At 40.8% G+C, this 13,418-nt stretch overlaps 1 protein-coding gene across 1 annotated transcript in view; it reads right to left on the minus strand.

Annotated features, from left to right (window-relative positions):
- LOC117871813 (ras-related protein Rab-10-like) overlaps positions 1–12,867 on the minus strand; it is a 46,747-nt gene extending 33,880 nt beyond the window's left edge. The window contains exons 1-3 of the mRNA XM_034759570.1: positions 12,786–12,867; positions 7,522–7,582; positions 5,922–6,060 (exon numbers count right to left, since the gene is read on the minus strand). Coding sequence (XP_034615461.1) covers positions 5,922–6,060; positions 7,522–7,582; positions 12,786–12,867 — 282 coding nt within the window. The remainder of the gene's footprint in view (positions 1–5,921; positions 6,061–7,521; positions 7,583–12,785) is intronic.
- Positions 12,868–13,418: the final 551 nt, after the last annotated feature.

Raw genomic sequence — 13,418 nt, forward strand, 5'->3', positions numbered from 1 at the left:
TTTTCCTCCTTTTCCTCTCAACAGCCACTTTGTGTGGAGTTAGGCATGTGCCTAATTCATTCTTGCAAGAATGAGTGGGCACCTAAGCCACCTGGCTCCAGAAGAGGGGGTTCCTGGTTGTGGATTGCAAAGAGAGATAGGCACCTCCCTGCAACGTAGACTCTGGACAAGTCTACACTACAGCGTTACATCAGCACACTGATGCAGCTTCACTGCTATGGTGCGTCTGGTGAAGACATGCTATGCCAAGGGGAGAGCGCTCTCCCGTCGGCATAATTACTCCACCTCAGCAAGAAGCGGAAGCCATGTTGGCAGAAGAGCATCACGCACTGACAAAGCGATGTGGAGAACGCGAAACTTGCAATGCTCGGTGAGGGGGGGCTTTTTCACATCCCTGAGCGACTTAAATTAGATTGATTTATGCGGTAGTGTAGACCTGCCCTTAGATGCCAAACTCCATGATTAGATTAGGTGGGTCCCTGCCTTTATCATTCTGGCTTTTGTGGATCCCATCCCTAGGAGCCTCTCTCTCCCATTCATTATACCTATTACATTCCATATTCTGCTGGGTGCAGGGTCATTCTTCTGGTGTAAATTAGCAACAACTAGCCTAAATGCTGATGTAATTTGGGACACCTGCTAACGACCCCAAGGGACTACTACAAAAATCTAAGATCACTACAGCTTGGGGAAGCTCTGACCACAGCCTTTTGTCCAAGTCATTTTCTTTACAATGACTGCAGAGAAGGTGGATGTCATAGGAGCCATTATGACAACTCTTATCCCACCACAGAACCCCCTAAACTGAGATAATCTTTCATGGTTGGTTATGCTGTTTTCAGAGCCACTTTCTCATGCTAGCCTGATACAAAGTAATCCTAACACAGGTGAGTCTCTGGGCCATTGTGTCCATGTACAGAGGTTATGCTGGTTCAGATTCCATTTGGGGTACCCACCGTGAATCCTGTTCAAGGCATTCAGGTAGGTAAGGGGAACGGGTAAGTTTCCTCAAGTGGATTTTGGGCATGGTTATCACTTTTCATATAGGTATAAGGAATTCTCAATCTTTCTGAAGAGTTACACACAACCTCTGAAGCCTGTAAATTATCTTCCGAATCAACAGAAGAAAGGAATATTGTACTAAATTCAGTTTTGTCTGCAATTCTATGAAACTTCTAAAAAAAGATTTCAGTTTTTGAAGTCATTTTCCAGCAATAAACATGCTGTTAATAGGTGCTCTACAGGTGGTGCTACGCAGGTGGTGTCGGAGAGAAGGCTTTGGATTCTTCGACCATGGGATGGTGTTCCAAGAAGAAGGAGTGCTAGGCAGAGATGGGCTCGACCTAACGAAGAGAGGGAAGAGCATCTTCGCCAGCAGGCTGGCTAACCTAGTGAGGAGGGCTTTAAACTAGGTTCACCGGGGGAAGGAGACCAAAGCCCTGAGGTAAGTGGGGAAATGGGATCCTGGGAGGAAGCACAAGCAGGAGAGCGCAAGAGGGGAGGACTCCTGTCTCATGCTGAGAAAGAGGGACGATCATTGAGTTATCTTAAGTGCCTATACACAAATGCAAGAAGCCTGGGAAACAAGCAGGGAGAACTGGAAGTCCTGGCACAGTCAGGGAACTATGATGTGATTGGAATAACAGAGACTTGGTGGGACAACTCACATGACTGGAGTACTGTCATGGATGGATATAAACTGTTCAGGAAGGACAGGCAGGGCAGAAAAGGTGGGGGAGTTGCGTTGTATGTAAGAGAGGAGTATGACTGCTCAGAGCTCCGGTATGAAACTGCAGAAAAACCTGAGAGTCTCTGGATAAAGTTGAGAAGTGGGAGCAACAAGGGTGATGTTGTGGTTGGAGTCTGCTATAGACCACCAGACCAGGGGGATGAGGTGGACGAGGCTTTCTTCTGGCAACTAGCAGAAATTGCTAGATCACAGGCCCTGGTTCTCATGGGAGACTTTAATCACCCTGATATCTGCTGGGAGAGCAATACAGCGGTGCACAGGCAATCCAAGAAATTTTTGGAAAGTGTAGGGGACAATTTCCTGGTGCAAGTGCTGGAGGAACCAACTAGGGGCAAAGCTTTTCTTGACCTGCTGCTCACAAACAGGGAAGAACTAGTAGGGGAAGCAAAAGTGGATGGGAACCTGGGAGGCAGTGACCATGAGATGGTCGAGTTCAGGATCCTGACACAAGGAAGAAAGGAGAGCAGCAGAATACGGACCCTGGACTTCAGAAAAGCAGACTTTGACTCCCTCAGGGAACAGATGGGCAGGATCCCCTGGGAGAATAACATGAAGGGCAAAGGGGTCCAGGAGAGCTGGCTGTATTTTAAAGAATCCTTATTGAGGTTGCAGGAACAAACCATCCCGATGTGTAGAAAGAACAGTAAATATGGCAGGCGACCAGCTTGGCTAAACAGTGAAATCCTTGCTGATCTTAAATGCAAAAAAGAGGCTTATAAGAAGTGGAAGATTGGACAAATGACCAGGGAGGAGTATAAAAATATTGCTCAGGCGTGCAGGAGTGAAATCAGGAAGGCCAAATCACACTTGGAGTTGCAGTTAGCAAGAGATGTTAAGAGTAACAAGAAGGGTTTCTTCAGGTATGTTAGCAACAAGAAGAAAATCAAGGAAAGTGTGGGCCCCTTACTGAATGAGGAAGGCAACCTAGTGACAGAGGATGTGGAAAAAGCTAATGTACTCAATGATTTTTTTGCCTCTGTCTTCACGCACAAGGTCAGCTCCCAGATTGCTGCACTGGGCAGTACAGCATGGGGAGAAGGTGACCAGCCCTCTGTGGAGAAAGAAGTGGTTCGGGACTATTTAGAAAAACTGGACGTGCACAAGTCCATGGGGCCGGATGCGCTGCATCCGAGGGTGCTAAAAGAGTTGGCGGGTGAGATTGCAGAGCCATTAGCCATTATTTTTGAAAACTCATGGCGATCGGGGGAGGTCCCAGATGACTGGAAAAAGGCTAATGTAGTGCCCATCTTTAAAAAAGGGAAGAAGGAGGATCCGGGGAACTACAGGCCAGTCAGCCTCACCTCAGTCCCTGGAAAAATTATGGAGCAGGTCCTCAAGGAATCAATTATGAAACATTTAGAGGAGAGGAAAGTGATCAGGAACAGTCAGCATGGATTCACGAAGGGGAAGTCGTGCCTGACTAACCTAATTGCCTTCTATGAGGAGATAACTGGCTCTGTGGATGAGGGGAAAGCAGTGGATGTGTTATTTCTTGACTTTAGCAAAGCTTTTGATACGGTCTCCCACAGTATTCTTGCCACCAAGTTAAAGAAGTATGGGCTGGATGAATGGACTGTAAGGTGGATAGAAAGCTGGCTAGATCATCGGGCTCAACGGGTAGTGATCAATGGCTCCATGTCTAGTTGGCAGCCGGTTTCAAGTGGAGTGCCCCAAGGGTCGGTCCTGGGGCCGGTTTTGTTTAATATCTTTATTAATGATCTGGAGGATGGTGTGGACTGCACTCTCAGCAAGTTTGCAGATGACACTAAACTAGGAGGTGTGGTAGATACACTAGAGGGTAGGGATCGGATACAGAGGGACCTAGACAAATTAGAGGATTGGGCAGAAAAAAACCTGATGAGGTTCAACAAGGACAAGTGCAGAGTCCTGCACTTAGGACGGAAGAATCCCATGCACTGCTACAGACTAGGGACCGAATGGCTAGGTAGCAGTTCTGCTGAAAAGGACCTAGGGGTCACAGTGGACGAGAAGCTGGATATGAGTCAACAGTGTGCTCTTGTTGTCAAGAAGGCTAACGGCATTTTGGGCTGTATAAGTAGGGGCATTGCCAGCAGATCGAGGAACGTGATCGTTCCCCTTTATTCGACATTGGTGAGGCCTCATCTGGAATACTGTGTCCAGTTTTGGGCCCCACACTACAAGAAGGATGTGGAAAAATTGGAAAGAGTCCAGCGGAGGGCAACAAAAATGATTAGGGGTCTGGAGCACATGACTTATGAGGAGAGGCTGAGAGAACTGGGATTGTTTAGTCTCCAGAAGAGAAGAATGAGGGGGGATTTGATAGCAGCCTTCAACTACCTGAAGGGGGGTTCCAAAGAGGATGGAGCTCGGCTGTTCTCAGTGGTGGCAGATGACAGAACAAGGAGCAATGGTCTCAAGTTGCAGTGGGGGAGGTCCAGGTTGGATATCAGGAAAAACTATTTCACTAGGAGGGTGGTGAAACACTGGAATGCGTTACCTAGGGAGGTGGTGGAGTCTCCTTCCTTGGAGGTTTTTAAGGCCCGGCTTGACAAAGCCCTGGCTGGGATGATTTAGCTGGGAATTGGTCCTGCTTTGAGCAGGGGGTTGGACTAGATGACCTCTTGAGGTCCCTTCCAACTCTGATATTCTATGATTCTATGATTCTATGATTCTACAGTTCTGATGTAGCCCCATCTGTATTGACTTTGTAAATTAAACTTTTGGTAGTCTTCCTTGAGAATATCTCTATTCAGCTTTGCATGTACTGTCAGAGTATTAAGTTACCTTTAGATTTGAATGTTAAAATAGTCTGAATATTAAAGTTCTTGTACATCTTGAACTCACTTGAACAGTAACAATAAATTCTGTACTAAAAACAATACATACTTAGTACATTGTTAGTATAAGTGGAGTACAAACACAGTATCACTTATAATGTGATATATTAATATACTGATTGGTTAGTTTTGATTGAGGCCAAGTTACTGAATATGGTCATTTACATGAATTGTGATTTTTAATATTTGTAAAAAGGATATAGAGCAATGCATAGGTGCTTTTAGAATCTGTATTATGTGAATATAAAGAAAATAAATAAATAAAATTGTAAGGTGGATGTTTTAATTGTCTCAACACTCCGATTTGACTGGCTAACATGCAACAGGAGTTCTCTAACAATACCTTGTACTTACCAAGTGAAATTGGATTACACATTTAATGAAATATGCACTTTGGTTTTGCCTGCACACTCCTGCACATTTTTAACTTACAGTAGCATCAACAACCTTGGCACTAAGCATTTACTGGGGATTAATGACTCATTTGGGCTACAGCCCTGGCACAGGAGGGACCTCTTCTCCCAGTCAGTAATTAATTATCACAAAATGCCTTGTGTTTTAACAGTTATTGCTTAAAAACACATATTTTACAATGAATGACCCAATATATTTTACCCAAGACACTCCATAAATTGACAGCATACTAGAGTTGGATTAAATGTTTATTATTCCTGTTCTTCAATTATGAAACTCACTAATTGGCTGTTTCTAGGCTGATCTGCAACAATGATCACCCCGTTCACATTCCTAGAAAATATTTTAAATGGAATATTTTTGTTTTTCACTGTCAATCTAATGTAAGGAGCTAGAACTTTATGAGGAAAGATTAAACAAGATAAATATGAATAGTTTGAATAAGCATCCAAAGGGAACATAGCAGTATACACACACAAAAAAGGCATTATCAAGAAAAATGGAGAGGAACTGTTTAGTTTGATACCTGGGATGAGGTAACTAGGAGTAACTAGGAACAATGGGGTGATCTTCCTGATACAAAGCTAATTAGATCATGGAGCCTTCCCTTTGATGATGGAAGCCCCATAACTTGAAATATTTAAAACTAGACTTGACAAAAGACGGGTGGAAATAACTGCAGAAAACAATTTGGCATTGATAAACAGATGGTCTGGATGTCCTACTTGTTTTTTTCATCTCTAAGTACTATGAATCTATTACAAAAATGGTATACTGCAAGCAAGGCCAGAATGAAATAAGCTCAGGCAAGAGGTATTTAACTGGAGCGGTAATAACAATTTTCATGTATTTATTAAAACATATTCAGTGCAGTAACTCAGGAAATAAAGATGTTAGCTACCCTGAGCAAAATATCAACTGCAGTTAGGTTTTCTTACCTCGTGTATATCTTTCATCCAGCCTGTTATACCTTGAAAACTGTCTGAGTTTGTTATGTCATAGACCAGAACAAAGCCACGTGCTCCACGAAAATAACTAGTACTAATTGTATGGAATTGTTCCTGACCAGCAGTATCCCTGAAATACACCAGAAAGGAGTCACTTGGTACTGCATACATTGAAAGAGTATGGATATGTTTTTTTCAGTGCAACTTAAAGAATACAGCCCCAATTTTGAGCTGTTTTCTGAGAGAGGAGGGGGAACTACGGTAGAGGTGGTAGAATACATGCCATTCTGCAGGGGAAGAGCTGGCAAACTATTTGGGGCATTTATGTTAATATTGCTGACTATTCTAGAGCCTATACTTAAATAATTGAAAGAAAGACAAAAAATAGGTTTTGTCTACATTACATTTTTAACCACAGTGTAATTAAACTTATGTAACTGCATTTGCACAACCCTTAGTATAGAATGTTTGCACTGGAATAAACTATGACTTCTACTACAGAAGCGTACTTTGGGGTAAGCTGCAGAAGAGCAGCATTTCAGCATCAGTGTGGCTAGATTAGGGTAGCTACACCAATAGCTAAAACCCTATGGGTGAGGTTTTCACTCTTGCCCTTGCCCCTTTGCGTTGGGTAAGTGGTGTAAAGCTGCTCTAAAATGATTGGATCAGGCTGGGGGACGATTTCCCCAGCACAGACACTTTAGAAGAAAGACGTAATGTAGTTTTCTAAGCACCCCTTTGTAAGACCTGGCAAAGGGAGAATGTTGGGGGCAGGCTGGGGTGGGAGGTTTAAGTTGGTGCTGGAGCCATGATATGCAGGCTGCAGAGATTCCAGGCAGCACTATGGCCCATATAGCATCCTGGGGAGGCGGCTGTAATTTAGACAGGCCTCCAGAGCTGTCTAGATTATGATCGAGATTACAGGGCAGCCCAGGATCAAGTAAATGCATAGGTAGCTCAAAAGCCACCAAAGCCCCTCCCCCTATTGGGCTGTGAGTTCTGTGCTTGCAATTTAGATAAGCAGCAAAGAATCTTACCCTAAATGTAGACAAGGACTAAAAAAACTCACCAGAATGCATCCAAACCCTCTAGCCATTGGAGATCTAGCGGCTGGAAACTCAAAAATTGGCAAATATATTCAGAACCCACCACAGCTGCAGCCCCAAAATGCCCCCTTTTATTTAAAAATAAGATTATGGTGCCCAAAGAATCACCTTGATAGTCTTCATCCAAAATCCTAAACCTGGCCTTATGAACATATGTTTGTAGGATAATGAAATATTTAAATCTAGATCTCCTGGCTTTTTCTTTTAAGTTTAACATTTTAATAAAGTTGCTTATGTTTAGTACGGAATATAGGTTTACATTTTATCCATATGCTACAATAACTCTATGTTACATGTTTCTAAGATAACTGTTTTTTAAAAAACATGTACTAGTTGTTCTAAACATGGCCTCCTCACCCTAATGCAAGCTTTAATATGATCACTACACTGTAGGAGGACAAATAATCAAATCTGGACAAGATTTTGCACAGTGTACAGTTCTACAATTTAGTTGGCTTTCATTTGTGGGACAAATTATAACTTACCATATTTGAAGTTTCACTGTTGTATCATTAAATGTTATTTTTTTTACTTTAAAATCAATGCCTAAAAGAAACAAGAAAATCTGTTACATGTCTTGAAATAACATTTATTTCTTATGGAGACTGTTTGTAAACAAAAGTTATTTTGGGGATGTAGAGAAATGGAAGCACACCAACCAACCAACAATCATAATAAATCACTAATTGTATATACACAAAACAGAGGTGGGGAAAAAAGAACTATAAGAGTTCTTTTTGATATACATCAGTAATTATATTGAAATTAACTATCAAACTGGTCAAAGTTCTATACTCAGTCACTCATTGTGCATGGTCAACTCGGAAAGTATAACTACAAACCAGCATTAGCTGGCAAGTGACATGACAGCTGTTTGATGGCCCATGCACAAAACTGTCACAATATTGGCAATTTCTGCTAAGGGAATCAGTCCCATAATAATAGTGCTGTAGTTCTGCATGGAGGTTTAGTGACAAATGCTTACATGGCATTTGCTTGCCCTATGCCATTCTTAAGCCTTTACTGCAACATTACTGAAAAGAAGTGTCCAGGATTACATCAACAGAACTAGACATGAATTAACTGAATTAATTATGTACAAAGATAAGTGGACAGGCATTCAAGTTCAAGTAAAGACCATACCTCTATACTACCCTTCCACCTAAACATTTATGCCTCAAAATCCAAAATGTTTTGGTACTGAAACCTATTTTGCACCTAGTAATATTGCAGTATAGTAATGCCTCTGCAGCCATTATACTGTTTTCCTTAAGGATGCTTTTCTCTGTAATTTATCTAGTTTTTCCATTACCTATATTATCACAATAGCCCCCAAAATAGGTGCCAGACAGATGTATGGGAGAATGCATTTTTTGCCTTGAGGATAATCCAATAAAAATGAAACTCCAAACATCACACTGGAGTCTGCTATCTACTGAAGTATGAAGGTCCAAAATAAAAAGATTGTATAATTCCCTGCAGTTATACAACTTTTTCAATGACTTTAGCAGTAAAATTTTAAAGAAAACATTTAAAATGAGTTTCAGTCTCAAAATGCAATATCCATTGAGAAACCTCTTCATTCTGTTTATTCATTACAAGTCAACTAGGAGAATACCTTAATGGGCAAAAGGGTATGTATTTCAGTTACATGAGTTCAGCTGAATTAGCTTAATAAAACTGAGAAGTCCTGTTAAAATGCAGGTTAACATGTCTCACATTGTGTTAGGTGGCCGTGTTGTAGCCTAGGCTTCTCACTAAGTTAAAACATATCTAGCTAACATGACTTCAAATGTGTCAGCCTACATCTCAATGGGGCTTTTCAACTGTGTTTAAACTAATTTGACTGGGCTAACACAACTGAAAAAGTACACCTTTTTTGCATGTCAAGAAAAGTCCGTATTGTGTTAAAGTGTAATAAAGAGATGTTGTAATGGACATCACTGAAGCTGGGAACCAGAGTGCAATTCTGTTTTTGGTGCTATCATAATACAGATAAATAAATACCTTGCACCATAAAAGGATAACCTTATGAAGAGAGAGACTACATTTCAAACCCTAGAGGACACCTTCAACTGCAAGTTATCTTACCTAATGCTCAGGAGTCAAGCCTCCAGCTACCAGAACCTACAGTACTCAGAAGTCTATGCCTACTATATTCTTGAACTGTTGTATCACAGCTGCTTTTTTTTTCAGAAGTAAAATCAGCAGCATCTTTAGACTGTCTCGGAAGAATAGCCTTAATAGTCAATCATCTTCTATAGTCTTCAATTTGTAAATTTCTTCTTATCCCTTAGCTGTGGACTAATAGCCATAATTCTAGAAATCTCTCTTAACTTCAATGATTCCAAAATAGAACAAAACTGTCCTTTGTAATTATCCTAAAATAACTCTCCTCTGACAGAAAAGGAACATGAAAAACATCAGGTTTGTGGTTTCGGTTCTGGTGAAGTCTGTGTTTTAGACAGAGGGGCAGAGCTTAGATTCAGCACACAAACAATGGTACCTGCACCTCCTTCATGCTGCTTTTTGTTCTCTATAATCTAAGAGCTTCTTTATGCACATATTTAGTACATGGCAAGCTTGGGTGTGAATCTACCCTGGACTAGCCTGTGCTGCACTAACTGTCCATGTGGATCTTGCTGCTGTGCATTAACAGTTCCTTAGTGTGTGCGACTGCTAGTGTACTAAATGTTCACGTAGACAAGCTTTAAGCTTTCATTTAAAAACATAAATAAGCCTCTAGCTGTTATGGTTGCTAAGGTAACTTCAAAAATATGACCTAAGTGTACACATGACACATCTACCTACATTTGCAGAACCTGAAACCATAGCTCCGAGAGATGTGTTCTGTACCATTCATCTCAATGGGTACTAACACAGATATCAATGACAATACTTTAAGTCAATGCTGCTAACTCACTGCTCACTAAACCATAAAAGAAAGGAGAGAGAAGATCACATTCTTAAGATCTACTGTGAGTGACAGCTCAATTTGACTTCACCTGTAAGTGGGATTGTGAGACACCACTACTCAACCTCCCTCCCCCCGGTACATGAGCCTGCCCAAGGGGGAGCCAATATCAAGAAGCACAGCTGGACGTAGGGTGACCAGATGTCCCGATTTTATAGGGTCAGTCCCAATTTTGGGGTCTTTTTCTTATATAGGCTCCTATTACCCCCTACCCCATGTCCCGATTTTTCACACTTGCTGTCTGGTCACCCTAGCTGAACGCAAGAGCTCCACTGAGGGGAAGCTGAGCCCAGCAGAGGCCATGGGAGTAATCAGACTCCACTCCATGGTTATATTTGAACATCTGCACTCTATTGTGAGCAGCATGTCATGTATGTGGAGCTTATTTTATGGGCAGGGCATGGAAGAGTACCATCACATTTTCCCCCCGAATCTGGTCCCCAGCAGAGGAGGTTTATAAGAGATTACTAGTCACACCCCTAACAATGGAAACATTGCTGAATTTCAATTATTGCCTGACAAACACAAATACATGTTTTTTTCAAAAGCCCTTCCTTTCAGATTAATGTTTGATGATTCTGTTATCAAGTTTACTGTGCAGCAAGAGAATAGAAAAATAACCCAGTCTAACAAAGGGCTGATGATATATCAGTAAGGAACTTTCATTTTATAGGTTAGAAAGATTAACAATATTAGGAAGCTTTTGGTTTTTTTCTTATTGTTTTAACCAAATAACATATTTGACTGTGTAAAGATAAAGTACCACTATTCTTCTGCTTCTGTGCTTTACATAAAATCTAAATGTTCCAATGCAAGTTCTCAGAAAATCAACAATTTGATGTTAGAATCATCATTTTGATTCCTTCTTGAACCTCACTGCCTAACTCCTCTATCGAAGACAAGCATTCACAAAAGTGCAATAAAATGGCAAAATACCAGAAAATCTCCCTTCTTTTAACTTCCAAATGCATCTTATAGCAGACTTTGGGGGATAAGCCTTCAGATGCAAGATTCTACTTAGTATTAAAAGTTGGTGATGGGGGGAGGGCTGTTTAGGTGGAGAGGTTTAAATTATTATACGGGTCATGCCCTTCAGCTGCTGAAAATTCTCATTGAAACTTTAATGGAAGGGAAAAATGAAATAATACAATTGGCAGCTGTAATAAATGTTATGTGAAACTTTCTTGAAGAAATTAGTAAAGGTGGCTGGAAATATAATTTTACTGAAACATGCTTATATGCTCATATCAGGCAACCTACAAATTTGAAGAAAAATATTCATTCTTGCATTTCAGAAGAACCACTTATAGAATTTGGTTTAATTGTTTGTTTAGCTTTCTACAGCAGATGTTACAGCACTTGATAGGGACATGATATGTGGTGAAAATTTGGAAGGTCACTTTCAAAATGTTGAGTTGGGAATACTTTAAAAAATTATAACCCAGCGAGGCAATTCCAGCCCTACAGGAAAACAGTTCTTATTTGACATAAATTTTAATAATAAATTGACAAGAGTTTTTTATGTATAGAAAAGGAACGAGAGACTGCTGAATCAGACCAAAATGTAATCTAAATTAAAATAAGGCATATTGACTTCTTAAGTCAACTTAAATGTATTGACCTAAAAAGGTCAATGAACGTTAGTGAAAAACAGAAGTCAATATGTACTGCATGCATGAATTGTTCATGTCTTTATATGAAGTTTCAAGCAAACTTAGCAAATTGAAAAGACAAGAAAGAAAAATGAAAAATATAATGCCAAAGACAGCTCACAGATTTCAGATGGTTTTAGGCCAATGTATTATATAATATGATCAACATAACAAAACTAACACTGATCACCAGCCCAGAGATGAAAGTTATTTGAATACAGGAGCTTGTATTTTCTTCTTTGGATTCTTCATATAAAACCCAGAATGTGATATAAACCAGACCAACTTCTAAGTGTGATTTCTAAACTATTATAGCCATAGGGTATTTATGATTCATTCTTTCTTTATATTTAAATAATAATAATGTCTATTCAAGGTTCCAGGAGACATATATAACATAATTAAGTATGTAACAATAAATACAACTAAATTGAAACTCATCAGCTTCAAAATAATCAGTTCCACAGAAACTCAGCCAGCCAGCCAGCCAACCACCCACACACACCCCCTTCAGCATCTAGGAAGCATACTCTCAGCCCTTTCCAAAACCCCTCTCAATCAGGTGCCTTTTACAGCATGTCCAGAAAGTCACCAAATTCAGGCTATTTCAGGTCAAGACAGGAAGCAAGTTCCAGAGTCTTAGAATCTTCACACAGAATGCCCTGCCAACTATCCTGCTCTCTTATAAAGAGGGAGATCCAGCCTGAACACCTCCACTGGCCATAACTGTGGCAGTATGCCATGCGGAGAGAGGCAATCCCTTAGGTAGACAGGTCCAAGGTTATTAAGGACTTCATAGGCCATAGCTAGAGACCAATGGGCAACCAGTGCCCCACTCAATAAGCAATCAGATGCATTCTGCACAAGCTTTAGTCTTCAAATGGTTTTAAATTTAAGGTGTAGTCTCATGCATCACATTGCAATATGCTAATCCTCACATACCACTGTCATCTGTGCTTTTGTTAACTCTGCATCTGAAAGAAAAGGTTGTAACTTTCTCATCAAAAAGCTTACTGGGTCACTGCTGTAATATGTAACAGCTGGGAGTCTAAAGTCACCCCTAAGTTGCAACACTAGTAACTAATGGCAGATGTATTCCTTTAATCAAAGAGGGTGATATTACCTCTGCCATCTCTTCCAGAGGCTTTTCCCAGCCCACCATCTCTCTCATCTGGGTAAGCTTCAGCTAGCTTGCTCTCATTCATGCCTTCATCTCAACTAGACATTGGCTGAGGCACTGAACTGCACTGTCCAGATCAGACTAGACAGACCTACAGCTAATCAAAACCATACTGATGACACTGCACCCCATGCCTCCTTACTGACCCTCCTAACTGATCCATATATGAACAGGAGGGATGACAGAATGGCATCCTGTGAGACCTCACATTTGAGAGCTCTTTGAGAGGAGAAGCAATAGCCCACAACTATCCTCTAAGATCTCTCTGAAAGAAAAGAGCAAAGCCACTGAGGAGCAGCCCTATCCATTCCTGTCAGATTATGCAGATAAGTCATTAACATACCATGATCAATGGTATCAAAGGCAGCTGATAGATCTAATAATACCAGCACGGACACTTCATCATCATTTACTGCCAGGAGGAGATCACTGACTCTGTGACAAAGTCAGATCTATATACCCAGATTGACATGGTTAATGGCATCTAGATAATGTGAGAGTTGTCCCACTACAATCTTCTCCACAGTCTTATCCAAGAAGTGAAAATGTGTTACTGATTGACAATTAGCAAGAGTG

This window comes from Trachemys scripta, chromosome 2 (assembly GCF_013100865.1).
Source record: "Trachemys scripta elegans isolate TJP31775 chromosome 2, CAS_Tse_1.0, whole genome shotgun sequence".
Lineage (NCBI taxonomy): Eukaryota > Metazoa > Chordata > Testudines > Emydidae > Trachemys > Trachemys scripta.